The 27,783-nt window shown below is 40.8% G+C and overlaps 1 protein-coding gene across 6 annotated transcripts in view; it reads right to left on the reverse strand.

The window, feature by feature from the left end:
• Nucleotides 1-27,783, reverse strand: part of bmpr2b (bone morphogenetic protein receptor, type II b (serine/threonine kinase)) — a 306,159-nt gene that overhangs the window by 37,201 nt on the left and 241,175 nt on the right. For 4 of the 6 annotated variants that reach the window (XM_069933992.1, XM_069933993.1, XM_069933995.1 and 1 more), the window contains 8 exons: nt 27,507-27,737; nt 23,972-24,086; nt 22,117-22,277; nt 19,493-19,640; nt 18,832-18,968; nt 17,948-18,132; nt 14,297-15,573; nt 6,301-11,011 (listed from right to left, as the gene is read on the reverse strand). In XM_069933992.1, the coding sequence (XP_069790093.1) occupies nt 10,746-11,011; nt 14,297-15,573; nt 17,948-18,132; nt 18,832-18,968; nt 19,493-19,640; nt 22,117-22,277; nt 23,972-24,086; nt 27,507-27,737 (2,520 nt within the window). In that variant the 3' untranslated portion in view covers nt 6,301-10,745. Of the gene's footprint in view, nt 1-6,300; nt 11,012-14,296; nt 15,574-17,947; nt 18,133-18,831; nt 18,969-19,492; nt 19,641-22,116; nt 22,278-23,971; nt 24,087-27,506; nt 27,738-27,783 lie in introns of those variants that run through there. The other 2 variants (XR_011356386.1, XR_011356387.1) reach the window with 2 other exon arrangements.

The raw sequence follows: 27,783 nt of genomic DNA on the forward strand, positions 1-27,783 counted from the left end.
TGTACCAATGAAGAGAAAGAATTCCAGAATATACAGATGTACACTTCTCTTCCTGTGTAATCCTAGGCATCCATTTAAGAGAGATGAAGAGGTGTCATGTTAATGTCTTATTGTAAAGCTCCTGCTTGTCATTCACTGGCACCTAAAGTCTTGGCTTTGGTTTGGCATTTGAACTCACAGTCTCTTAACAAAGGCAAAGGTGTAGTTTTGAGACTTTTTTTAACTTTTATATGTATGCTGTTTATTATCAGAAATCAAAGATCTGTAACAGCAGTGATTTACCACAGCTTACAAACAAAGAATACACTCACTCTTCCCGACAAAGTATGTGACCATGACAGCACACCCCCCCACCGCCTTATGCCCCCCAGGCTCTGAGCCATGCAAGGAGGCAACTGATTGACACTGTCCTACTACGTAAGTCTGGAAGGCTGATAGATCATCCCAAATTCATACTATAGTGCAAGACAGACAATGCAGTCTGACTGGCAAGAGTGTGACTGGTCTCTGACTCTGGCTCTGACACAGAACATGGACTGTTGATATATGCCGGCTTCAACCTGTCAATGGAAACTGTCAGCCTTTCCATTTCTGTAGATCACAAAAGTCTTCGGATGGTGTCATAAGACCTGAAAAGGGCCATCATAAACGGGCTGAAGTGGTTTGCAAACAGCATCATGCCAAAGGAACACAAGTACAGCATTGTAAATCATTCGGCACCAAAACTGCAGGTGACGTCTGTCACATAGGAGTAGGTTGGATTAACATAACTAGCCGGATCATAGAGCGCTGTGCTTGGACTTGGATTCACAAACTCACCTGGCAAGGTTAACATAGTGCCATATACTAACTTGGAACAACACCGACTCAAACTGACACCCTCGCTCCATTGTAATAGTGACCATAACACCAAAAGATGGAATCCAATGATCCACAAAATCCCTAGTGACTGTCTCCGCAGAGATGTCAGTGATAGGAATGGCCTTCACACATGAGCAGAGAAGTATATCCCCGAGATGGTGGAAGTGGGCCTACCAAGTCTAGGTGCACGTGTGGAAACAGGAATCCAGAACAAAATCCCCCAGCTTGGATTTTGTGTGGCTGGAGACTTCAGAGTGTTGACATGGCAAGAAGGCCCTTGCCCATAAACCAACATCCCATTTAACATGAGGCCAGGAAAAATGTTACATAACTAGTTTGATTGATGCTCTTCTACCAGGATGCAATAGATCGTGAAGAGACTCAAAAATCTCTTGCCTCATAGCCACCAACACAAAAGGCCTTGGCCTTCTTGTGCAAAAATTGCAGACTAACTTTTCATCCCATTCATCCAGGGTCGAATCTTGAAGTTGGAGACGAGTTGATCCAGTAATACTGGATGAGATCGGGATCGGTGTGCTATGCACGAGCCATAGCAGTGAAATTGATGGCAGTAATTGGTATGTAAGGCGTCAATGTCACACTTGCACAGGGCATTGGCTGTGGCATTCGCTTTTCCTCAGATGTACCGTATGCCCGATAAAAATTGTAATATGAAGTCCAAGTGCCAAATCTTTGAGTGTTTGCACACGCAGTAAGCATAAGAGCCTGATGGTCTGGTAAAAGGACAACCTTCCAATAAAAAACAGAAATGTTTCACTGTGAGATAAATAGCCAAGAGTTCTTGACCAAATGTACTATGCTTTGCCTGAGCTAGTGACAGCTTGGCTAAAAAAAAAACACCAGAGGTTCCAGTTACCCACAGACACATTGTTCTAACAGCACTGACAGATGCATCTGTGGTAAGAGAGAGCAAGGCTTTAGGCTTTTGATGTAAAACCATCATGGCATTCACAAGCTCAATCTTCACAAAGTTAATGATCTTTTGGACACGGACTTATTAGATCCTTTTAGTAGTTCAGTAAGGGGTAATAGAGACACTAAAGCATTCGGTAGGAATCGGTGATAAAAATTCATCATGCCTAAAAAATGTTGCAATTGGCCAAACTTAACTCATATAGGAAATTCTCAAATCTCTCGCACTTTTGATTCATTGGGCAAAATTCCATGCTGCATTATCCCAAAAATATAAGATCAGCAGCACCAAAAACACATTTATTGGGTTTGATCACAGTGCCAAACTCATCAAGCCTCTGAAACAACGAGATAAGGTGGTGCTTGTGCTCCTCTTCATCCATGTTTGCGACCAGAAATCATCAATTTAAACGAACACAAAATTGAGGCCAGCAAGTACGTGGTCCATAAACCGTTGGATTGTCTGAGCTGCATTGCGTAGACAGAATTTTATTTGCAGAAGCTCAAACATGCCAAAAAGAGTAATTACTGCTGTCTTAGCAACATCAGAAGGCTCAACTGGAATCTGATATTATGGATGTACTAGATTTGTTTCCGCAAATACATGTTTGTCATGGTTTGCTTTAAAGTATTGTAAATTGAGAATGTTGTATCGGTCAGGCATGGTAAAATTGTTTATGGAACAATAATCACCACAAGGTCACCAAACCCCAGGAGATTGTTTTGGAACCACAAGCATCCTTGAAGCCCAGTAGCTTCCAGATCTGGAGACTATGCCCAACTCTTGCATGTGGTCGAATTCAGATTTCACAATTTTAAGATGGTCCGGGATTAATCTACAAGCCCGCACCACCACTGGAGGACCCCGGGTCTCTATGGTGGGTTACGATACAATGAGGTCACTAGGTGAGGGAAACATTTTAGCAAGGCTTGAAATGGGCAGGAGCCAGGTTGAATTGGAGGGACGACAGATGCAGCTCACTTGCATACAAGAGCTGCGGTCCTGATGTTGGCACCGACTAAATGGGACAAAGAGCATTTTTCCATGTTGTATCTCTGAATCCACGATCATATTGAACAGTGGAGCAGACCTGAAGGACTGAATGGCCTACTCCTGCTCCTATTTTCAGTGGTTCTAGTTAGTATGAATTCAAATGAAGATCATGGCTAATAAGTGAATTTTTTGAGGAGGAAATCAGCAGGGATGAAGAGTATAGTGCATTTGATGTACTAAACACATGGCAGATTTATCAGGAGAGGCAAATGTATTCAGTGTGAGAAAACAAAAGCCAATTGTTAAAAGTAATTTTTATTAGTGGAGGGCAGTTCGCAGGGTTCAGAGTTGGGTCCCATTGCCTTCCATGATATATTTTAATAATCTTTGCATTTGTCCAAATCATTATTAATAATGAAGTACAAAAGCTGCAGATGCTGGAATCTTGAGCAGACAGAGAATTACTGGAAGAACTCAACAGGTCACACAGCATCCATGGGTAGAAGTGGTTTCAGTTTTGAACCCTAGGGCAGAAGGTGTGGGAGGTGGAGAGAATGATCCCAATGGTGTCGTTAGCTAGGGTGAGCTGGCCAATTGGATATAGAATTAGCTTTATGATAGGTGTTCGAGAGTGGCATTGGAGAGTTGTGACCAGTTGTATGCGCAGGGATTGGTGCTGGAACCACTGCAGTTTGTCATCTACTTTAATGAGTTGAATAACAATTCAGTTAGCATAGGAAAGGTATCATTAAGATGGAAAGGATGCAGAAAATATTCATAAGAATGTTGCTGGTACTGGTGGGGTTGAATTATAAGAGGCTGGATGTGCTGGGAATTTACCCTTGCATCACAGAGGAGGCTAAGGGGGTCCTTCCCGAGATTTATAATATCATGAGGGATAATGGGAGGGGGGGGGGGAATAGTCAGTTTTTTTCACAAGGCATGGAAATCGAAAATTAGAAGGCATAGTTTAAAGGTGAGAGGGAAAAAGGACCTGATGGAAACATTCTTCACACAGAAGGTGGTGAGTATTTGGAATGAGCTGCCAGAGAAAGTGGTAGAGGCAGGTACAATTGTAATGTTTAAAAAATACTCAGACAGCTACATGGATAGGAAAGGTTCAGAAGAATATGGGCCAAACTCAGGCAATTGGGATGAGCTTGGTCAGCATGGACAATTTGGACTGAAGAACTTTATAGAAATAGGGTCTATTAGAAATGGAGGGTGTGGGGGTGTAATTTGATGGAATATGGAGAGAATACAAATGGGTTAGTATATGATTAGCTGAACACCTTCTATGCCCACTGCCAAACAGTGCCTACAAGGATCCCTGAAAAGGCTGAGGACCCTATCTGTCTGTGAGAACAATGTAAGACAGTGTATCCTCACAAGGTGTCAAACCCTGATGGCGTACCTGACAGGGAAATGAAATCTGTGCCAAAAAGCCAGAGCGTTCACAGACATTTTCAACCTGTCATTGCTGCAGTCAGAGGTGGAATCATGGATTCAGAGATACAATCCCTGCTTCAAAAGGGCATCAATCATCCTGGTGCCCAAGAAGAGTAGAGTGAGCTGCCTCAACGACTATCACCCAGAAGCACTAACTTCTGCTGTGATGAAATGCTTTGAGAGATTGGTCATGACCAGAATTAACACATACCTAAGCAAAGATCTGGTCCCACTGCAATTCGCCTATCGTCACAATCACTCCACAGCAGATGCAATGTGAAGTGGCTCTCCACTCAGCTCTGGAACATCTTGACAACAGCAACTCATACTTATGGCTGCTCTTCATCAACTACAGGTCAATCTTCAATATCATTATTCCCTCGGTGCTGGTTAAGAAGTTACAAACTGCTCTGTACTCCCCCTCTGCAACTGGATCCTTGATATTCTCATTGGACAACCATAGTCAGTACAAATTGGAAGCAACATCTCCTCCTCACTGATTATCAACACTGGCGCACTCCAAGGATGCGTGTTTAACCCACTCCTCTACTCATACATCTCTGGCCAGGCACAACTCCAATGATATCTACAAGTTTGCCAGTGACACCACAGTTGTCAGCACAATCACAAACGGCAATGAGGAAGCATACAGGAGAGAGATCAGCTCTTTGAGTGGTGTCAAATCACAATCTTGTGCTCAATGTTAGCAAAACCAAGGAGATGATTGTGGACTTCAGGAGGCAGTCAGGGGAACATGACCCAATCCTCATCGAGGGATCAGTAGTGGAGAGGGTCAAGAACTTAAAATTCCTGAGTGTCAACATCTCCGAGGATCTGTCCTGGAGTCTCCATGTTGATGCAATCACGATGAAGGTCAGCCAGCGGCTGTACTTTGTGAGGTGTCTGAAACGGTTCGAAGACTCTCAAAAACTTCTACAGATGTACCGTAAAGAGCATTCTGGCTGGTTGCATCACTGTCTGGTATGGAGGAGCCAAAGTTCAGGACAAGAAAAAACTCCAGAGGATTGTTAACTTGGCCTGCATCATCACAGGCACCAGACTTCACTCCATCGAGGACATCTACATGAGGCGGTGTCTTAAAAAAGCTGCCTCTATCTTCAAAGACCCCCACCACCCTGGCCATGCCCTCTTCACTCTGTATCATCAAGGAGCCTAAAGATGAGGACTCAACAGCACAGGGATAGCTTCTTCCTCACTGCCATCAGATTCCTGAATAATCAATGAATCAAAGATACTGCCTTACTTTTCGTACACTACTATTTTTTTTCATATATATTTTAGAGTTGTAAGATGGTTCATAATATGAATGTTTGCACTGTGATGCTGCCACAAAAACACTGAATTCTGTGACTTCTTCATGACAATAAATTCTGATTCTGATTCATGTAAAAATGGGTGCTTAATGGTTACTGCGGACTCAGCTAAGGCTATGACTATGACTAATTAGAGTGTTGAGTTGAGGTAAGAAATTTTCAGTAAGAATGTTGGGATTACTGAAACTCATTGTATGCAGAGGTGTGGAAACTTTCAATATATTTAAAAGGTTAATTATAAATAAAGAACTATAACCCATCAGGCTACGGACATGGAGCTGAAAAGCAAGGGAAACAAATATATAATTCTAGGCTTGCTGGAACATCTCATGCCAAATAGCCACCTTTGCTGCCACAAATGTCTTTATTTCTGTAATAGAGGTACCATCAAACAGTACTATAGCAAGTATTGGCTCTCTAGTTTTAATGGGTTTTTGGCGTTCTCAACCTTGAGAGCAGTAGAGGCTGATTGACTGAATATATTCAAGTTTCAGATAAACATTTGGTCTATAGAGGAATTGAAGATTTTGGAGCACAGATAGGATAGAGAATCTAAGATCATGATCAGATTAGTCATGATTATATGACTGACGAAGCAAGTTTGAGTAACCTTATGACTTACTTCTGCTCTTTACTTCTATTGTTCTTATGTTCTAACTTTCCACATATGGATTGCTTTTGCAAGTCTGCGAATGGTGAAACTAAAATAACCATGAATGAGATGGCTGATTTGTCATGAATATACTCTTTAATAAGCAAGATTTTACAGCCAGCTAGTCACCCCAAACAGTACCAGTAAATTTGATTTTTTTTCCCGATGATTGGAACCTGGTGCTACCAAAGCAATTTACTTACAGCACATATAGAAAACAGGTCATGGTTACAAGTGTCCCCATAGTGCCAGCTGACTTTTTAATTATTAATTTTGCAGGTAAATGGAAGATTCATTCAGACACATTCAACATTACAATAACCATGCAGTACGAAGTTTACAAAACACACATCCCATCTACCCATTCATTATCTTATCCAGAAGTGGTCTAGGGCGTCAGAACCTTTTTTGATTTGGATTATTAATCAATAAATGGTGAAGCTCATTACTGGAAGTAACATCCCAAGGCTGTGATTTCAATTCTGAATCCATTGCCAACAGGAATGACTGTGAGAAAAATTACTTTGAATCAATGGGCAATGGTAGTGTTCTGAGATACACATACAGGGGAAAAAAAATCTTATTCTCAACATCTTTATCAAAATCTTATTCTCAACTGTTATAGCTCCTGAATAGTATAACTAAGAATCATCTTATAATGTTCTGTTATGGCAGAATAATTAACACATTTATATATTTATATAAGCAAGGTTTGTGAGATACTTCATGACCTCTGGATAACAATCTCAAAGCTGCAGTATATTACAGTAATGATGCCTGTATTTAATTAAACAATTCTGCAATTCTTCTAATACAATTTTATGATATAATATATGTATGCATTATTTCAAAGCATCTGAATATATATTTGGTACAGGGCTAGGACTAAACCCTGTCACAGATTACTCCAGAGCTGCAAGAAACATTTTACCTGTTATGGTAAATTTTCTCCACAAATCTAATAACATTCCTGACTATTTAATCAGATGCATCTTGACACATTGAATTTACTCCTCTCCCTCCCTCCAAGATGATAGTACTGCTTTTCCATTAGTAACTCACCCAAGGTCATGTTCCAGGCATGTGCTTACAAAGTGAGGGTTGGCAGATAGTTCAAATGTGGATATTCCAATCCAAAGCAGGCTCCGTTCTCACACTTGGGCACATTCCAACTGATTTGTCTACTTTTACCCTGAGAACTTAACTGAGATTAAAAGAAGACAGGGAATTAGACCCCAGACCCTTTCTGAACCTTGTGGATTAACCACATACAGTATTGGTAAGCCAACATGGGATGTACCTCTCAATTATGGAAATCAGCCCTTCATTTTATATAGCTAGTGCAATTGCTGATTATGGGGAGAACCTCAAATAAATGATTTTCAGCAATTATTGAATGTTTTTGTTATCTTGTGACTTTCTACTCTAATTTGATCCCTCCCTCCCACAAAGATTGTCAAAATAAAAATGGCACAGATAATGATTGGACTGAGGTCAGTCTGAAATAACTAATATTAAATCCATTCAAATAAGAGCACAAAGGTCAGGTATAAAAGATGATACTCAACTCAAGAAAAATTCTCTCTCAAAATGCTCTTCCGTCTTTTCTCTTGCTTGTCAATGGATATTTTCTGGACAACTTGTTTAGATTTCTGACCCAGCATTTATCCTTTTGTATTTCTAATGTAAATAGCTGAGCCATTTTGGTTTATATTTCAGAATAAATGAGCATGATTTAGAGAGTCTCTCGGACCAGATTTCTAATTTCTCACTTCAGGCTTGAAGACTTTCAACAGGTGATTAAGAAACTATGCCTGCAAACCAATTTTCCTGTCAACCCAGAGACAAGGAAACTCCATCTCGTTTCATGTTCCTGTTAGTTGCCACAATACTAAGCATATAGTTACTGTGAACGTAGCATTATAATAGCATACCATTTAGCCTTTCCATTTTGTGGCACTATCAGTTTTTGATAAACAGCCAATCCCATTCCTGTTTTTTTTATCCACCCGTTGACGTGCAAGTAATGTATTTTTTAATATTAATCCAGTTCAGTGTGAATCTGCATCTACTACAATTTCATATATTGCATTCTCGATCCTAAAATCTAAGTCACCTTGGATCTCTTGCCAAACACTTCAATCTCAATGCTCTTAGTCTTTGACGTTCCCATATTACCACCAGCCTTGCTCACCAATTGCATCTAACTTAATCAATATTTTGTACACCTCCATCAAATCTCCCCTGAACCATTAGTGCTCCAAAAAGCAAAGTCCCAGATTGTCTATTTTATTCCCATCACCGAAATCAGTGGAACTATTTTGATACAATGCAGGGAGAAACCCCTTTGAAGAGCATATGCTATAAAAAAAAAGCAATAAAATGGGCAGCACTGGAGACCCTGGTTTGAAACCCACCAACCCTTCCACCAAGAGGGCCACCAGCTAGGAGAACCCTGCCCTGAGTCTGGAGACTTGACTGCAGCAGCCAAGCTGCTGGAACATCTGTGATTCAGAAACTAGGTTCAAATGTGAGGATTTTGCCTGTTTCGACAGCTGAGCTGTTGTGCTCACAATTCTAGTATCTCTAAGCATGGAGTTAGATATGTACATAAATTCTCCTGGATTTAATCATGAAAATGGTTTACTGTCATTTACTGCAGCTCGATATAACCTAACAAACTCATCTTTCACATTGGAAGACAGAAATAATGCAGGAACTAGGCCAATGAAGGTTATTCACCTGTTATTTTTTATTTACCGCTATTCTGACCAAGGACACATAATGGTCACTTATGAAGTGGCTCCCCAGAGACTAAACTCCAAGCTACAATGCAGCTACCTTACACATTTCAACTAGACCTCAATTAGTTAGACATGTTTCACTCTGAACATTTCCACTCATATTGCAAATCTCAAACTAAGGAGGGAATCCTGTCCTTCATTCTTTTCGTACAGCTCCACCTGCTGTGCAAGATATAAATGGTGCAGTGTAAGCTGTAGTTATCCAGGGCAGAAGCAAGAGACATCAGGAGATGTAAGAGTAGAAGTGTTCCTTTAAACCAATTAGGGATTATAGTGGCCTTTTAAACTTTTGTTATTTTGTTGAACCTCTCAAGGCAAGGGATATTAGCACTTGAGAAAAATACATTTTCCACCCAGCAGCTGGTTTCAGCACCAAATACTCATGACAAGTATAGGGACAGGTTAGATACAAGTTAAAGCTAATTCCTGGAGAAGGTATAGAATGGGTTAGATACTCTTTTACATCCCAACTTACTTGACATATAAATCCAACTTGAGAAGAATATCCAACACTACCTGTGATTTGTTTTCCTTTTGTGGACACAATAGGCCCTCTGGAATAAGATTATAAATCATGCGTAAATTAGGGTTGTTTTGTACAGTGAGTTCATGCCAACTAGGAACTGGATTGAGACTATTTAACCTCATTCGTTGAAAGAGGCTTTGAGCTAGCACTCAGAAAGGATTTGTCAAGAATTTGAACCCATGAACCAGAAGTGAAAACTCATTGCGTAATCAGTTCATCCACATCCATGTTCATAATAAATCTTGAAACAATGATACAGAAAAAAATGGTGCACAATAAAGATTGAACCATCATTAAAAATTTCAAAAGCCAAGTAGGTGTACCTTTAGAATAGATTTCAGTGGCTAGTGTTCAGGGGAATGGGAGGGAGATGTATTGGACAGTTGAAGTGCTTAGCCCATTAATACTAAATTGTGTACTGATGGGTCAGAGGATGCTAATGGAAAATTTATGAGAAGGTGGGGAAGTTGTACCACCATAACAATATTTGGGGACCATGCCCATGGCAGAGGGATGGTAGTGTGGAAAGGGTGGGGGCAGGGCCTACAGAAAAGGAAAAAAGTCACCATTGGCCCATGCACATTAAGCAACCTTCAGTGATAGACAGAGAAGAGACAAAACTTTTAAATAATAATTTTCTTTTTTTCTTAAAAGCATTACTAAGCTAAGCCTATTGCACATTCCAACAAAAGGTTTTTTTCTCAAAAGGTGATACTATACTCTTTATAATTCAGTAATAAAATTAGAATGTTTCCATAAGTGGCATCAACAGGGAGGCAAAAGACTTTAGTGTTTTCCACATTGCTCACCATTAGTTACACCTGCCTTGAGAACACACGTGCATGATCTTCTCCAGAGGTTCAACTGATCCACAATGAGTGCTAATAAAGTTGTGTGCTGCTTATTTTTCTGAGACCTCTGTGTGATCCTTCGTAGTGCTTGCCTCAGGCTAGGATTTACTCAAAAATTATCTTCTTTTTCAAAAAAAAGTGCAACAAGAAGGAAAACAAACAAAAAAAGCTCTCAAAAATGACAAATTTTCTAAGCTTTGCTGCATAGCTGAACTCTAAAGCAAGTCTGAATTTGGGAAGGGATTATCAGAGTGGTGGGGATTAGGGTGAAGTTCAACGATGGAATAGCTGTCCTTTTATATGTTTCTCTCCTTACGAAGTACAAAGTAATAGTTAAAGATTCAAAGACAGTTCAGTCCTGTCTCCCTGCCAATGGTTGCCGTGGCAGTGCTGCCGCTACTCCCTCCAACCAGGTAAACGGTGGTGCTGGATTTCGAGCGCCCAACCACACTGTTGCCACCGCTATTGTTGTTGACCTCGCCATCAATGGGTTCTGTCGAAATGACCCACGTTGCAGGTCGCCATCTCTTTAGCGAGTATGGAGTTTTAACTCGTTTTTTAATTTTGTCCCCAGAGGAGGCCTGTTTACTTTCCTTTGTTGTCTCACCTGGATGGAACGGTTTGGGGGGAAGAGAAGAGAATATTGCTGTATCACTTGCTAAAGAACACTGCATCACATTACATTTCATAGGTTCATGGCCCACGATCTAAGATCTGAAGCTCTTTACAAATTTTAAGTTGTTTTGAAAGAAATCTTTTCATAGATCAACTCTTCATAGAAATACCAGCTGATTTAAATAAACTGCAGTTGCTGACAAGCTGAAATAAAGACAGAAAATGTTGAAAGCATATGGATCTGGGGTGAGCTGGTCAATTAACAGTGGGAGGAGTCAGAAGGTGATAGTGAAAGATTCTTTTGCTGACTGGAGGCCTGTGACCAGTGGTGCGCCACAAGGATCAGGACTGAGTTCTTTTGCTTGTCATATATATTTCTGGTAATGATTTGGATGACAATGTATGAGACATGATTAGCAAGTATGAAGATGACACAGAAATTGGTGATATAGTGGACAATGAAGAAGGTTGTCTAAAGTTACAACAGGATGGGAAAGAAATAAAGGGAATGGCTGATGGAATTTAGCTCAGTCAAGTGTGAAATAAGACATTTTGGGAGTTAAACCAGGGTAAGAACTTCACAGTGAATGGCAGGACTTTGGGTGGGGATGCTGGATGGAGAGATTTAGAGGTACAAAAAAGCATTTAGCATTTCAGGATTTCAAAACTTTGGTTAGGTCATACTTGGAGAATTGTGTGAAACTCTTGTAGCTATACTATAGGAAAGATGTGATTAAGTTAGAATGTTGAAATGATTCACAAGGATGTTGCTGGGACTAGAGAGCTTGAGTTTTTCATAGAGATTAAATAGGCTGGGTCTGTTTTCTCTGGAGCAAGAGAGGCTGAGAGGTGACATGTTAGAGGTATATAAAATTCTAACAGGTATAGATTGGGTTGATAACCAGTGTATCCTATGGTATGATATAGGCTCAAGATGAGAGAGATTTACAGATGATATGAAAGTAGCTGCAGAAGCAGGTAGTACGGAGGAAACACGGAGGCTGCAGAAGGATTTAAACAGGTTAAGAGAATGAATAGAGAAGATGCAAAACAAATAAAATGTTTTAAAGTGTACGGTTATGTACTTTAATAGAAAAAGAAAAGGGGTACTATTTTCTAAATGAGAAAATTGAAAATACTCAGATGCAAAGGGATCTGGGAGGCCTTATGCAGGATAATCTGAAGGTAAACTTGCAGGTTGAGTCTCAGTGGTGAAGAAGGAAAATGCAATGCTGGCATTCATTTCAAGAGGAATAGCAAAAAAGGGCAGGGATGTGGTGTAGAGGCTTTATAAGCCACTGGTGAGACCTCACTTGGAGAATTGTGAGCAGTTATCGACTCCTCATTTAAGAAAGGATGTGCTAACATTGGAGAGGTTTCAAAAGAGGTTCACAAGGAAAGGAAGGGTTATCACATAAGAAGCATTTGACAACTCTTGGCCTGCATTCATTGGAATTTGGGAGAACGAGGGTGGGGGGGACTCATTGGAATATTTTGAATGTTGAAAGGCATGGGCAGAGTAGATGTAGAAAGGTTGTTTCCCATGGTGGGAAAACCTAGAACAAGAGGGAACAACTTCAGGATTAAAGGGAGTCCATGTAGAACAGAGATGTGGAGATATTTCTTTGGCCATAGGGTGGTCAATCTATCAAATTTGTTGCCACAGGCAGTTGTGTAGGACATCATTGGGTGTATTTAAGACAGTGATTGATAGGTGCTTGATTAGCCAGGCCATCAAAGGTTATGGTGAGAAGACCGGGCAGTGGGGCTGAGTGGGAAAACAGATCAGCTTATGATTAACTGGCGGGGCAGACTCAATGGACTGAATAGCCTATTTTGTGTTTATGTCTTATGGTCTTAAAGGGGGTCTAAAGGGTGACTTTTTTCTACATAAAGAATAAATATTATTTGGAATGAGTTTTCGAGAAGGTGATACAAGTTGGAAAAATAACATTTAAGAGGTATCTGGAGAAGTACTTGAATGACTAAGGCAAAGAGGAATATGGAATTAATGCAGGCAAATGGGATTAGTACAAATTGGTGTGATGGTTGATATTGATGTAGTAGGCCATAGGGCCTGTTTATATAGTGTACAATTCAATGACACTCAGCAGCTCAGGTAGCACCTATGGAGGAGATTAAACAAGAAAGTCTGTAGATGCTGGGGTTAAGTACAATACACAAATGTGCTGGAGAAACTCATCAGGTCACACAGTATCCATAAAGAAGTAAAGAGTGACCAATATTTCAGATCTATAAGCAAAAACAAGCAGGTGCCTGAATAGAGGCATAGAAGGAAGGGGAGGAGGAGAGGAAAGGAGGAAGATGCATGGAGAGGAACACAGTCTAACAGGTAAGACAGATGGAAACAGGTGGGGTGGTCTCTAATAGGAGAAAGGGAGTTGGATGAAAAGAGACAGACTCAGGGGAGGGGATTAACTGAAAGTGGTGGTCAATGTTTGTGTCATCAGGTTGGAGAGTATAAGACAGAATATAAGTTGTTTCTCCTAGAAAATACATTTCCCTATGGTAAAATATTATAAAACTAGAAGACTAGCATAAGTTTATGCTAAGGATGAGTAAACCATATGGACCAAATTCTGCAATAAACCTGTAATACCTTAAAACACTTTGTCCACTATATTATATTCTGAAGTGGTTCAACTGTCTATGTGGAGGATAATAACAATCCATTTGTCCTCTTGGTTGGAAACACGGCACCTTTCCTTGCCACCTGATTTGGCCTCTTGCTCTGTACAGTGAAGTGAAATTCATGCAAGCGCAATTGAGCTAACTGTTCAATTAATGGCTCTGACTTAGCAATAATGAAGGTGGGTATATATTGTATGTCATTACAAAAGGATTTTAATCCTCATTTTTGCCCTTATTTGATGACTTTAGTTGGGTTCCAGTCCAATAATTAAGAATAGATCTCCCGATCTCCATCCAGAGCTCATCTTCTTGAATTTATATGTGATTTATGACTGAACATTAGTGAGCTTCTCAGTCATTCAGTTGCATCATTAAAGAACTCAAGTCTGTTCCCATCTGAACTTACACACATTAGCATTTTCCAGCAGTATATTTTGGACGGTGATCAGAACATGGAAGCCAATTTGAATGTGTCAAGAGTTACACTACACAGCACCTGATAACTTGTTATCGATTAGGATGGAATATGGATCTAATTATCTACATGGCTAAATACGACCTTTGCTCTACTTCATCATGGTCATCCTCTGCATCAGCGACATTTTAAACAGTCTCTTCTACTTACATGACATACTACAGCTATCCAGAATGCTGGTTGATGAGAGATCGAGTGAGTTTGGCCTTTCTGTTCTCCTCCCTTGCCTTCGTGCCACAGGGCCTTGCTGGTCATTTGCCAAAGTACCGTCCACTGTCCCACATTGATTGCTATTGTTGTTATTGTTGGAGTTTGTCCGTCCCTGGTCGAGTGGACGATCCCTCCTGTCCATAAGCCTTTCGACAATGATGTCATCCTGAGTAGCTTGTTGCTCCCTCCTCAGCAATGGTTCATGTTCATCTGGACTGGAGTTGATGTTCACTCTGCTGTCCTCCCCACTAAACTGAGACTGAAGGGTTTCCTGGCCTCGATGGCCTATGACATTAGACTTCTGAGCACCAGGCACTGATCCATTAGCATAATGTGTGATTCCAGGGTGTGGGTTTCCTGCATGATCTCTTCTTGCAATGCCATTCACTGTGACGGTTACCACTTGGGGCTCTCCCGCATTTATAGTGTTCATTTTTGCCACTCCTGTCTCCACTTGCTTCAGGTTTGATTTGTGCTTGCTGCCAAACTTCAGCCGTGATTCCTTTGCCATGTTTTTGGTGTTGAGGGGGAGGCTGGTGGGGCGCTTGGGGATGTTCTGTTGTTTGGGGAGGGGGTACATTTGAGTGGCTGGGATGTCAGGAATCAAACAAGCCTGACTAGTACTGGGTTGGGGAAAATCCTGGTGCCCAGTTACTTCAGCTGCCAGCTTGATCAGAGGGTAGAGGAGACTAGGATTGCTGCCACTAAGAGGGTCAGACCCACTGAACTGCTTCAGTGAGTGCTCCATCAAGTTTTCATCTGAGCTCTCTTTGAGATTCTTGTCCACTTCTTTAGGATCTAGCTTGTTAGTCTCTAGATCTTCTTCAGTCAGCTGCAAGCACACTGGGGTAGAACTCAGAGGTGGCAGTAAGTTGCCCACCTGTGTGTTAGTGTCCTCAGAGTATTGTGTTTCTGAGATTGTGGACATGGCAGTGCTGGGCGTGAGGCCCGCAGTGTTCGTAGTGGTAGTCGTTGCTGACAAACTGGTGACACTGGTCTCTGGGCTGGGTATCCGTGCTTGAGCTTGCTGTCTTTCATAGTTTATAGAGTTGCGGTTCTTCTCACTGGTGGTGGAAGGTGTGCCAGATGTAGAGTTTTCTGTAGAAATATTTTTTACCATACCTTCAGTATGGTGGATGGAGTCTTCGATGTATGAAGAGGAAGAATAATCAGGATATGGTCCCATCTTTGGCGCACGACGACTATGTGACAGATTCCTGTAATAAGATAAAACCCATCAATTAACAACCCTAGCAAGCTTGAACAATGGCATACAAAATGTGGTAGTTAGAGTATGTGGCAGGATCCCATATCCTTTATATTATCTCATATTCATAACAACACAGAAGGTAAAATTACAAGTTTGAGATTAAAAGATATAGAATGTATTTTCCTGTATTCCTAAAATGTAGCCACCTTCACACATTTCCATCTCTTTTGATTCTTTTTAACATTAATCTACACCAGGGGTGTCAAACTCAAATTCACGGAGGGCCAAAATTAAAAACTTGGACTAAGTCGAGGTTCGAACTAAATATTTATTGAAAATTTTCAACAACATCTGCATGTTTTCTCTTCTTTCAACATATGTAATGTTAAACTTTAGGATATAACTTTAGGAGGATAATGTTACAGGTCAGGAGTAGGTAGCTCAAGTTCACCCTTTGCTTGACCTGAGGGAAACATATTTAGTCCCTGTGGAGATGTAGTCAGCATTCACAGGATGTGTTCATTTTGGCCTGCATCAGGACTCAGCATTTCCCGCTCACTCCTCAGGCTCTAGGCCTCTATTCACCCTCGACCCACCATCCCTCTACCTGACCAGTCCTTTACCCAACCTCTACTCATCCCTCACTTCACTCGCTCTCCCTCTACCCACCCCATCCTATACACGCCCCTCTACTGCCTCTCCCCTCAACCTGTTCCTCCCTCTACCCGTCTCTCACCCTCTAATCACCCCTCCCCTACTCGCCCTGCCCCTCCCCTTTTACCTCTTCCCTATCCACCCCTCCTTCTACTCATCCCTCCCTCTAACTGCCCCTCGCATCACCATAACTTCCCCTGCCCATTATTCCTCACCTACACCCTCTGCCCACCCCTGCTTACCCACCCACTCAGGCCCAGCGCTCTGCCGATCAGCCTTTGCGGACAGCCACCATCTCTCTCTTCACGTGCAGGGCCGAACCAGCCGTCCCTGGGGTCCGCGCGGGTGCAAGTGCTGAAGGACGTGGCGACCAGGAGAAGTGCGCTCGCGCTGTGGAAGGGCCGTCCAGTGCCAGTCGCGCGGGGCTCGCGCTGCCCGGGGGCCATGCGCAGCCTTCCATGCCCGTCGCGCCAACAGGAAATCACAGGCGCTCGCCAATCCGCCGCACCGCTCGACAGGTGGGAGAAGTGACTGGTTGTGCGGGGAGCCTTCCAACTGGCTTGCCGGCTGATGACATCGACAGACTTCTCGTGTTACAATTTCTCGTGTTACAATGGAGAAGGATGTGCAATGAAGGGGGAGGATGGTGGGGGTGACATTACCAAAAAACAGCATCGGCTCTTGCTGCAGGGCGGGCCACCTCTAATACATTTTTGAAATGATCTTGCGGGCCAAATATAATTATATCGCGGGCCAAATTTGGCCCGCGGGCCAGAGTTTGACATGTGTGATCTACACTAAGGAGTAATTCATAGCAGCCAATGAATCTAGTGGCACAGGATATGGGAAGAAAACAAGAGAAACACACAAAGTCACAAGAATACATAATCTTACAAAAGATAACTAAGTTAGGATTAAACTCGGATCTCTGGAACTGTGTGCACCAGCAACGACAGTAATGCCCTAATGGTATAATTTTACTGAGGCTGTACTGAGAAAATTTGCACTCTATAAAGGAAGGAGTAAGACAGCTGGTGGTGGGACAGAATAGTGTGTCAGCATGTGAGACCTGAGTTGTTTGTGACTCGGGTGGTGATCATTCAATCTCTGCAACAGAGTGAAAGCCCAATTTGTTAATGAAGCAGAAATAGTTCTGAAGCAAGTCTCTGGGGTAGGAAGATTTTACAATGATACTGAGCATTATGGTTCAGAGAGGAATGCTATGTGGTCAGGACCAGTGATAATGTGATCAAAGAAGCAGCAATGAATTTATAAATATTACAAGGAGGGAAAATACCAAGATTAAGATGAGGTTTGCCCGGAGATTTGATCAGGTGAGGGAAGATAAACCAATGGGGTTGAATGAATTGTTCAAATTATAGTGACAATTAAATCATAAGATCCCTGTATTGTTGAAAGGAGACAGGGAGAAATATTTAAGAGACAACTAAATAACAGAGATTGAAGATGCTGCTTGTAAAGAGGTACCAATAAGGATAGAGGTACTGAAGGCCACCGTGATGAAGGCCTCAGGCCCAAATTTTCCTATGGGTGCTGCATGACCTGCTGAGTTTCTCTAGCACATCAGTGTATTGCATGTGATGATAAGATGAGGTAACAGAAGAAGAAAATGGAAACAGAAATAATGTACTTATCCAGATAGAGTGACAAATGACGGAAATACAACTCCAGATGCATGGATCTTACCATCGTGTTTCACCACCCACCGTTCATTCTGCATGGCTGTTGTAGTAAACTGCGACATAGGATTAACTGTGGGACTGACAGACTTGTTTCGATCCCACATCACCATGAGCTCTGCCATTCTCTCTTCTGCACACTGGGCTGTGAGACGAGCCTCTGCATCTTGGTCCCAACAGTCGTCCATCGTTTCCTTCAGTGATCGGACTGCCTGTGTATCAGAGGAATGATTCTGTTTTCCAGGACCATGGTAATTTTCGACACCTCTCTTCCCTCATTCCTGTCTGACTATGCTATCTCTTGGGCAGTGAGTGGAATATGTGATGTTTCTCATGAAGATGAAAGGGAAATAAAAGAGTTTTCACAGCCCCTGACAAAGCTAAATATAATCCTGAGGACAGCACTATATCCAATGAGGACCAGCACTTCATCTCACAGCACATATTCCTCTCAACATTAAGTTCAACAATTTGAGATGAAAAAGTTTCCAGAACTTACTATTTTAATTTCAGATTTCAAGAACCTTTAGTATTTTCCTTTAGAACTTCAAAACATAATTCTGCTTTGTTCATTTACAACTCCTCAGATCATTTTTTTGTTTCTTTACTTGTATCACTGCCATACCTTTTTGTCATCTAATATTTCCCGCTTTCTACCCTCACAGAAAACTCTTAAGCCTCTTCTTCCTTTTCTCTTTACTGTTCATCTTAAAACTTGTCAAAATCTAACCTTTCCCAGTAGTGATAAATGAAATAGATTATCTGCAATATGCCGCCAGAGCATCAGGTTTTATTTCTACAAGCATGTCTGGATTGTATTAAAGATCATGGAGAGAAAAGCCAGCATCCAATTCAATGCACTTGCTATCCTCATTTTCTATAGGAGGTGAAGGGAAATTCTGTTTGCTTACCAGGCTGTTCTCTTTCCAGGCTTCAGGAAATTTGGGTCTCTGCTTTTCTCTTGAGACCAAATGCTGCATATCCTCGAAGCTAGGGTGATTTCCCACCTCAGCCTGAAAGGCCATCTGATAGTCAGGCACTGCCTCTCCTGTTCATGGAAATATCAAATTATAATATCATATTAGAAGCTTTGAGGAGTTTCTTACCTTCCCCAATGAGGTGAGATACGAAATATAATCTTGCCCTGTAACATTCCAAACAGGGGCAATTAATCTTACCCATCAAATCATAAGCTGCTCACAAGTGTCATGAATTAAAAAAATTAACCAATAATCCAGGAGCCAGAACACATTAAAAACGATTGATCTCTTTCCAATAGATTGGATCATAGATCCTTTTCCCCAGCTGTCACTTTGGGCAAGGGTCATCCATTTATATTTTCAGTCAGAAGAGAACTAGGCAAATCTTCAGCCTGATTCTCCTTCCATCCCTTGTTAGTCCCACTCATGTTAACAAGATATATTTCAGTGAGTTGCCAGGACATCCTTGGAAGTTCTTACAGTACACTGAGTGAGGGAACAATGATTTTATCCAGTAATATTCTTGTCAACCTTCCTGGGATCCTTTACTGTGTTGAAGTAGTCATACAAATTAAACCTGCTGTCTTCTTACCTGGGAAAAGGTCTGAGCACTTCATGAATATTTCCCAGTAGATAAGACCCAGTGCATACATATCCACCTGCTTGAGGGCAGATGCACAATCCCGCAAATTTACTGCTCCCTCCAGCACTTCAGGAGCCATGTAACGGACTGTGCCAACCTACAGCGGAAATATTGGAAATGGAGACAATATAAGAGGGAGAGGAAATTTTCTTAAATTTTTACTGTTTCACACAATAAACACTGGTTGATACAGCATTCGGTACGCATCCAAACAACTCAATGCTGCCCAATTTGGAATGATCATGTGGGAAGTTGTTCCTGGAACTTCAATCCCTTTGTTTCCATGCTAAAGGAGACCAATTAGCAAAATCACCAGCAGAAAATTGTTCATTCCTACGATTTGAGACCTATGCTCATTTTATATTTACAATAAAAAAAACAAGTGGATAACTAAGAAGAGTATAGGACCACTCAAGGACAAAGAAAGAAATTTATCCTTGGAGTCAGAGGAAGTAAACAAATTACTAAATGAGTACTTTACATTAGTATTTACCATTGAGGACATGGAAGACAGTGATAATAGTGTAAAGAATGCTAATGTGCTTGGGCATTTTGAATTAAGAAAGAAATGATGTGAGATCTTTTGAAGAGCATTAAGTTGGATGTCCCCAGGGCCTGATGGGATATATTTTGTTATTGAAAGAGGCAAAAGCGGACATGGTTAGAGCTTTGATAAAGTTATTTTCATTCTCACAAGCAACAGGCAAGGTCCCAGAGAACCAGAGAGTAGCTTTGTCCCTTTGTTCAAGATGTGAAATAGGAATAATTAAAAAAAAGTAGACACAGGTGAGCTTCACATAAGTGGTGGAGAAGCTATTGGAGAGCATACTTTGGGATAGGATTTGTGCACATTTGAAACGGTCAGATTAGGGACAGTCATCATGACTTTGTATAGGGCCTACAAATTTTAAGTTTTTTTGAATAAGTTAATTAGGGTAGGGCAGTGGACGTTGTCTTCATAACTTTGGTAAGGCAATTAACAAAGTGAAACACAAAAGTCTGCAGACGCTGTGATTGTAGTTAAAACACACAAAAATGCTGGAGGAACTCAGCCTGTCTTTTCAGTGTCTATAGGAGACAAAGATATATTGCCGACATTTCGAGCCTGAGCCCTTCTTCAAAGAATTCTTCAGGCCCTATAGATGCTGAAAAGACCAGCTGAGTTCCTCTAGCATTTAATTGTGTTTTTAAGGCATTTAACAAGCTCCCATGAGGTAGATTGATCCAGGGAAAGATACATGGGATTTGTGGTGAATTAATATTTCAGAAAAGTATGATTTTGATGAAAAAGTAGATGGATGGATGCAAATAGCACGAAGATTGATAATGCTATCAAAGAATACAGCAGAATATAGATCAGTTACAGATATGGACAGAAAATTTAATCTGGACACGTGTGAGGTGATGCATTTTGGGAGGACGTGTAAGGGGAAAATAGACAGTTAACATTAGGACTTTTAACAGCATTATATGTGTAAGTCCACAGCGCCTTCATATTAGCCATGCAAGTCATGTGCAAGCAACAAAGTTTTATTTAATTTGACATTATGTTTGGTGCAGATATCATGGGCCAAAAGGCCTGTTGCTATGCTGTTGCTATGTTCTGATAAAGGCATTACAATTCAATAACATGTCGTATGACAGACCTATCATCCCTGACCAACCAACCTGAAGGCACTGCATACCTCTATCGCAAGTCAATCATTCTTTCGGTAAGAGGACCAAAATTATACACCATATAGTAGAAATGGTCTTTCCATTTCCTTTAATCTTCTCCACTACTCAAATCCTTTTGAAATAAAGGCCAATCATTTTGGTACTGTGCACAATCAATTATAATGGCTCCAGAAAAGACATCACCTAGTGTGCTGAATATGACTTCGATCTCTTTTATTTAAAGAATATATATAGCTCTATCCTGCATTTCATAGCTTTAACATGATCTTGTGTTTTCTCTCTAACTGTTCTTCTTAATCTATTAACAAGATGGCTCTGTCAATACTGGAAGCACCTAGGCCACCTGCTCTCACACTATCTGAGATATTATATTCCCTTTGTTGTATCCACTTGCCATTTCCCTCCTTGCACCAACCCCACAGCAAGGTGCAGGTTAAAACTAATTTGTTTTATTTTTCACTTTCTCCGGTCACATGAAAGGTCTTCATCCTGAAACATTGACACTGTTTCTCTTTTTATCATAGAAATTGACTGCTGAGTTTTTACAATTTTCTGTTTTTATTTTTGACTCCAGATCCACAGCAATGTGGCTGACTCTTAAATAATGTCCAAGCAGGCCACTCTGTTCAGGGATAGTAAAGAATGAGTCATAAATACCACCAATACTCTCATCTCATGAAATTAATGAATTAATTGACAGCATGGTTTCACTATCATAAAATACTGGCAGCATGACTGCACTGTATCCTGGTATCATTGTTCTTTAGAAGTGCACAATACACATACAAACCTTGGATAACAGCTCTCACTGTATATATCAGATATATTCTTTACTCTTGATAATACTGCCCTCTTGCATTGTAAAACCAAAAGAAATAATGCCTTTTTCTGCTCACCTCACTGATAGCTGCAGTGTCTTCTTCTCCTGGTCGAACCAATCGATTACCAGTCAGTTTCATGGAAAGGCCAAAGTCACTGATGGCACAAGTTCCGTCATTCTTCACCAGCACATTTCGGCTGTTAAGATCTCTATGTGTAATAGCTGACTTGTATTGATCTGGATAACCCAAACATTTCTCGGTTAGAATGCAAGCCAAAAGCACAAATTTATTTTCCTCAATACTGCACCTTCAAGTGCAAAGTGGTAACAAGCAAAGAAGGTACAGTATTGAGGAAATCTCAAATATCCCAAATCTCACCTAAGCTTTAAATTCTGTACTTAATATTATTGATTGCATCGAATAGTATGATTTTCAGCCCTCAAATGAGGCTTTGAGCATCTGTGGAAAAAATCTGTGTGGAAAATAAAATCTGAGGTCCATTCTAGGAGCCTCTCAATTTTATGCGTCTATTAAATCTTCTCTTAAATCTGTCCTTGGCTTCCTCTGCTCCAAAGAGTGCATCATCAGTCTAGCCAGTCTTTTCTCATGTCTAAAATGACCAGGCCTTGGCATGAGTGCCATTGTTATCACTGGCAGTCCTTCAACCAGAGGATAAGTTCATGGACCAAGATTAATTTCAAATTTATTGTCAGACCACAAATATGACGTCACATACAACCCTGAGATTCTATTTCCTTAGGCCAGGCAGAATTTCAACTTATTTGTAGGGTAAACTGCGCACAAGAAAAAGAGATACAAAAAAGAGAAATGCAAACTAAGAAAGAAATGTAAACAAAATGAATGTGCAATGCAAAAAAAAATTAAATAATCAATGATGTGTAAAGTAAGAGTTCTTAAACAAGTCTCTCATTGAGACTGTTGTTGAGGAAGGAGTCTGATGAAGGAGGGGTAGTAACTGTTCCTGAACCTGGGGGTATGAGTCTTGTGGCACCTATACCTCTTTCCTAATGACATTAGTGAGAATAGATGGTGTGGATCCTAATGGGATTAGTGAGAACAGACAGTGTGGAACCTTGATGATTGCTGCTGCTCTCCAACATGTAGATTTTCTCGATGTTGGGGAGAGCTTTGCCTGGGTTGTGTCCACGACCTTTTGAAGGGCTTTCTGTTCAAAGGTATTGGTCTGCTCCATCCAGGCCAGTAAGCATTCTTTCCACTCTACATCTGTTGAAGTTTATCAAGGTTTCCAATATCATACTGAACCTCCACAAACTCCTGAGAGAGTAGAGACATGAAGTGCTTTCTTCATGTATGTTAGGTCCAAGATAGAGACTCCCAGGAATTTACATTTTCTCACCCTTTTCACCTCTGATCCCCCAATGATCACTAGGTTGCACACTTCTGGTTTTCCCTTCTTGAAGTCTACAATCAGCTCCTTGGTTTTAGTGGCATTGAGTGAGAGGTTGTTGTAAATATACGGAGATTTCAATTTCCCTTCCGTATGCTGACTCATCATCCCTTTTAATACAACCCTCTACTGTGATATCATCAGCAAATTTGTAAATGATGTTGTCATACCAAGTCAACAAATAACCACCTTCTGGAAATTAAAACTTTAACAACAAAACCGGGCAGGTGGCCACCTGCATCAGTAGTGCAAGAGAATCAGTGTTTCACAGGCATTAGTAATGTACTGAGAAAATGGGAATTGGTTTCAGGCCAAATCTCAATATCATTAGTGCATACGGCTCCATTGTACATCAGAGTTACAGATGTGATCTGGTCAGTAAATTCAAACAGCAGCAAGACAAAATAAACAGCAAATAATAAAATGTCAAATCTATGAGTTAGTACCTGCAACATGATGCCAAAATAGTGGGTGTGGGGGAGTCTGTAGACCATTGCTTACCAGTTCGCAGTAGTTCTGTGTGTAGGTAAGCGAGGCCTCTCGTGATGCTATGTGCCAGACGGCAAGAGCTAACCCAGTCACTGCTGTGGAGACTCAGGTATTTACATAGTGAGCCCTACATAAGAAGAAATGCACACACGCACATTGAAATGAACAAAGATTTATGCAACTACTTAAATTTTCATAACACATTTCCACCTAAAATCAGAAATAAAAATTGTTTGCATGGTACTTTATTGAACTCTTCAAAGCACTTTGTAATGTAGGCAAAGGTGTACAGTAAATATGGATCCAACACAGAGATTAATAACTAGTTATTAATGAGTTTAGAAGGATGAGGGGGAATCTCATTGAAATATACCGAATATTGGAAGCATTAGGTAAACTGGACATTGTGAACACGTTACCAATAGTTGGAGAGTCTAGGACCAGAGGGTACAGCCTTAGAATAACAGGATATTGCTTTAGAACAGAGGAGAAATTTCTTCAGCCAGAGGATGGTGAATCTATGGAATTCATCACCACAGAATGCTGTGGAGGCCAAGTCACTGAGTATATTTAAAGTGGAGGTTGATAGGTTCTTGATTAGTAAAGAGATCAAGGGTAATAGGGAGAAGGTAAGAAAATAGGGTTGAATACATCAGAACAGACTCGATGGGCCAAATACTTGTCATATCTCTTATGGTCTTGTGTTGATTGAGAGAGGAACGTTGGCCAGGACACCAAAAGAACTTAATGAGCAGTTGGGATGGTTTCAGGTTATTGCTGCAACAAACAGAACTCCTGCCTCACTGAAGTTCAATGGTTTTGTTATAATCAGAGAATATCTGTCCCTAGCTGATGTAAGTGAACAATCCAGAGTATTCCTGGTGTAGTTCTAGATGCTGAAAAGGCTTATGATAGGCTGGAATGGCCAAATTTATTTCAAGTCTTAGCCAACCTTGGCTTTGGACAGTTGTTTATTAACTGGGTAAAAACTCTCTATCATAGACCCAGGGCCAGGGTCACCACTAATGGACAGATCTCAACAGAGTAGAGTAGATCAGGTTGACAGGGAGGCCCCTCATCTCCAGGACCTTTTGTCTTGGCTATTGAGCCCCTAGCTGAAGCAATTAGACTAGACCCTGATATAAAAGGTTTCAAAGTGGGTCAGACAAACCATAAAATTAACCTTATGGCAGATGACATAATCTTAAAAGCTTGTGGTGATGTTTCAGGATGTACGGTAAACTAGGGGAAAAGTGAAATTATTCCACTAAAAATTTTTGACTGCACTGAGTGTCAGCAAACACGCCCATTTAAGTGGCCTCTGAATGGTACAAAAAATCTTGGAATAACTGTAGATAATGACCTCCAAATCTAACAAACTTAATTACCTCCCATTACTCAGTAGAATTAAAGAGGATCTGAGTAGGTGGATGAGTTTTCCTATTACTCCAATTGGCAGGGTCAACTGTATGAAAATGAACATATTACCAAGTTTATGGTATCTTTCCCATTCCACTACCTCAAACTTTTTTATAAACCCTCAATAAACATGTTGGATAATTTATATGGAACTGTAACGTGTCCACAGTATTTATGGAAAAAATAACATGGGACTATAGATTAGGGGGCATTCGGTTACCTAGTTTTAAAAAATACCGTTTGGCAGCTCAATTCCAATTGATCTCATCCTTTTTTGAGGGTGATGGTGTTCCCTCTTGGATACAAATTGGATTGCATTTCCTAAAAGAGAAGGTATGCAGTGATTTTATTTATAAATGGAACTCCAGAATTATAACCACAGGACAGATAACCCTATTTTAAAGCATTTGATTAAAATATGGTGTGAGATTCATAGAAGTTTTGGTCTGAGAAGATAGGATCATCACCAAAAATACCTTCGAAACAAAATGAACTCATACCCATAACTTTAAACAACAAAATTCTGGAGACTTGGCATCATAAAGGAATACAACATCTGGAAGATTGCTATGAAAAAGGTCTTTTTATGTCATTTGAACATTTAAAAGAAATACAACCTGCCTAACAAGACCTTCTTCTGTTATATTCAGTTAAGATCCTTTCTTTTTTTTTTATTTTTTTTTTCACACCATAAATCACATTAGCCATGATATACACTTTTTCTTTTTCACACATATACAGTGACTTTTTCTCCCCCCCTCTCCCTCCTCCCAGGCCACCCCCCCACCACCACCCCCCCCTCTCATCCATTTTAGGTATACAATCTAGGTTGCATTAAACCAGTCAGACAATGTTGTCATTCAACAAAAATACACCAGAAATTCTACTGAGTCCATTCTTTTCTTTCCTTCTCCTTCCATCAACTTAGGTAATGTTTGTCCCCGGTAGGTTTTCGCTATTGTATTTAATGTAAGGCTCCCATATTTGTTCGAATATTAAGGCCAGCTTGGGTCCTGAGATGACTTTACTGGGACTCACTGAATTGGAGAAACTGCTTCATGAAGGAAATGTATAAACATTTATTTCTAAAATGCATTTCTTACTGATGAATGAGGGCCCAAAGCCAGATTTGCAAAAATCTAGAGTGAGATGGGAGTCAGATTTGAACATAACAATCAATGAACAACTCTGGTCAGATTTACGTCAAAGAAGTTTGTTAGATATTATTAATGCCAAGTATAGATTGGTTTTCTATAATTTTTTCCATCAGCTGTACCTCACCCCACAGAAACTACATAAATATAAACCTGAGTTGTCAAAATTGTGCTTCAGGTCTGGTATAGAGGTTGGCTCCTTTTTGTACTCTACCTGGCTCTGTACAAAGGTGAAATCCTTCTGGGACAACCTCGGTGACACCCTGGCTAAGATCACAGGAATCACCTTTCCAGTTGATCCTTTGAATGGCTCGTTGAGGGAGCCGATAGTAGTTTTAGTTGAAATCCGGCAACAGTGGGTCTGCGTCCAAGATGGCGGTGGCTATTAATCGGTGGCTCAAATTGGCTGGAGGGGTACCAGGTATTGGAACCGGGATACACGGAGGTGCTGAGGACGCTGAAAGGTTCCTGACTGTGTTGGAAGTTCGGATCTGGAGATCTAGTTGCCAATGACAGGCTGTGGGGGCTGTGGAAGCACTGGAGGGGAACCTGATACTCAGTAACTCGGATGAGCGGGGCTCTCTTTTACTTCTCTTTCTCTGGCTGTAAGTCTTTCTGTAAATCTGACTGTAAGAGGCGCTTAGGCAATTCCTGCTGATGGCAAATCTGTCTGCCTTGCAGCAGGCAAAAAGAAATTTCATGTAATATAACATTGGTTTATTATGATAATAAATTGAATCTTGAATGGTGAAGTCTCTGCCATTGGTAAATCTCTAAAATCTGGGCAGTTTCAACTCTCCAGCAAAGCCTATTAGCTGGCCATGGGCGTGTGTCAGTATGCTGGATAATAGGGAACAATGCAGAATACTTGTTTTATTTGTACACATTCTCTGCCACATGAGTAAATGTTATTGGTTGCCTGAGATGTTTGATTAGTTTTATCTGTCCCATTTGGACCCATTCAAAAGACTTACATTGGGATAGTATTCCATCACCAGCATGTATTCTGTTCTGTTGTCACTGGATATTCTTTCCTCACCCACAATAAAGTGGGCTATATTTTCATGCTCCATCAGAGGTAGCCTATATATGTCTCTCTCATTGATATAATTCTGACGATTTGAAGCACTGAAGATTTTCACAGCAACTGGGCGTTCATCCAGTGACCCTTTATACACTGCACCATACCGACCCCGGCCAATCACCTGGAGATTAAAGAAAGTATACATTTATTTTGTGCTGATTTGAATC

This window comes from Narcine bancroftii, chromosome 4, assembly GCF_036971445.1.
Source record: "Narcine bancroftii isolate sNarBan1 chromosome 4, sNarBan1.hap1, whole genome shotgun sequence".
NCBI lineage: Eukaryota > Metazoa > Chordata > Chondrichthyes > Torpediniformes > Narcinidae > Narcine > Narcine bancroftii.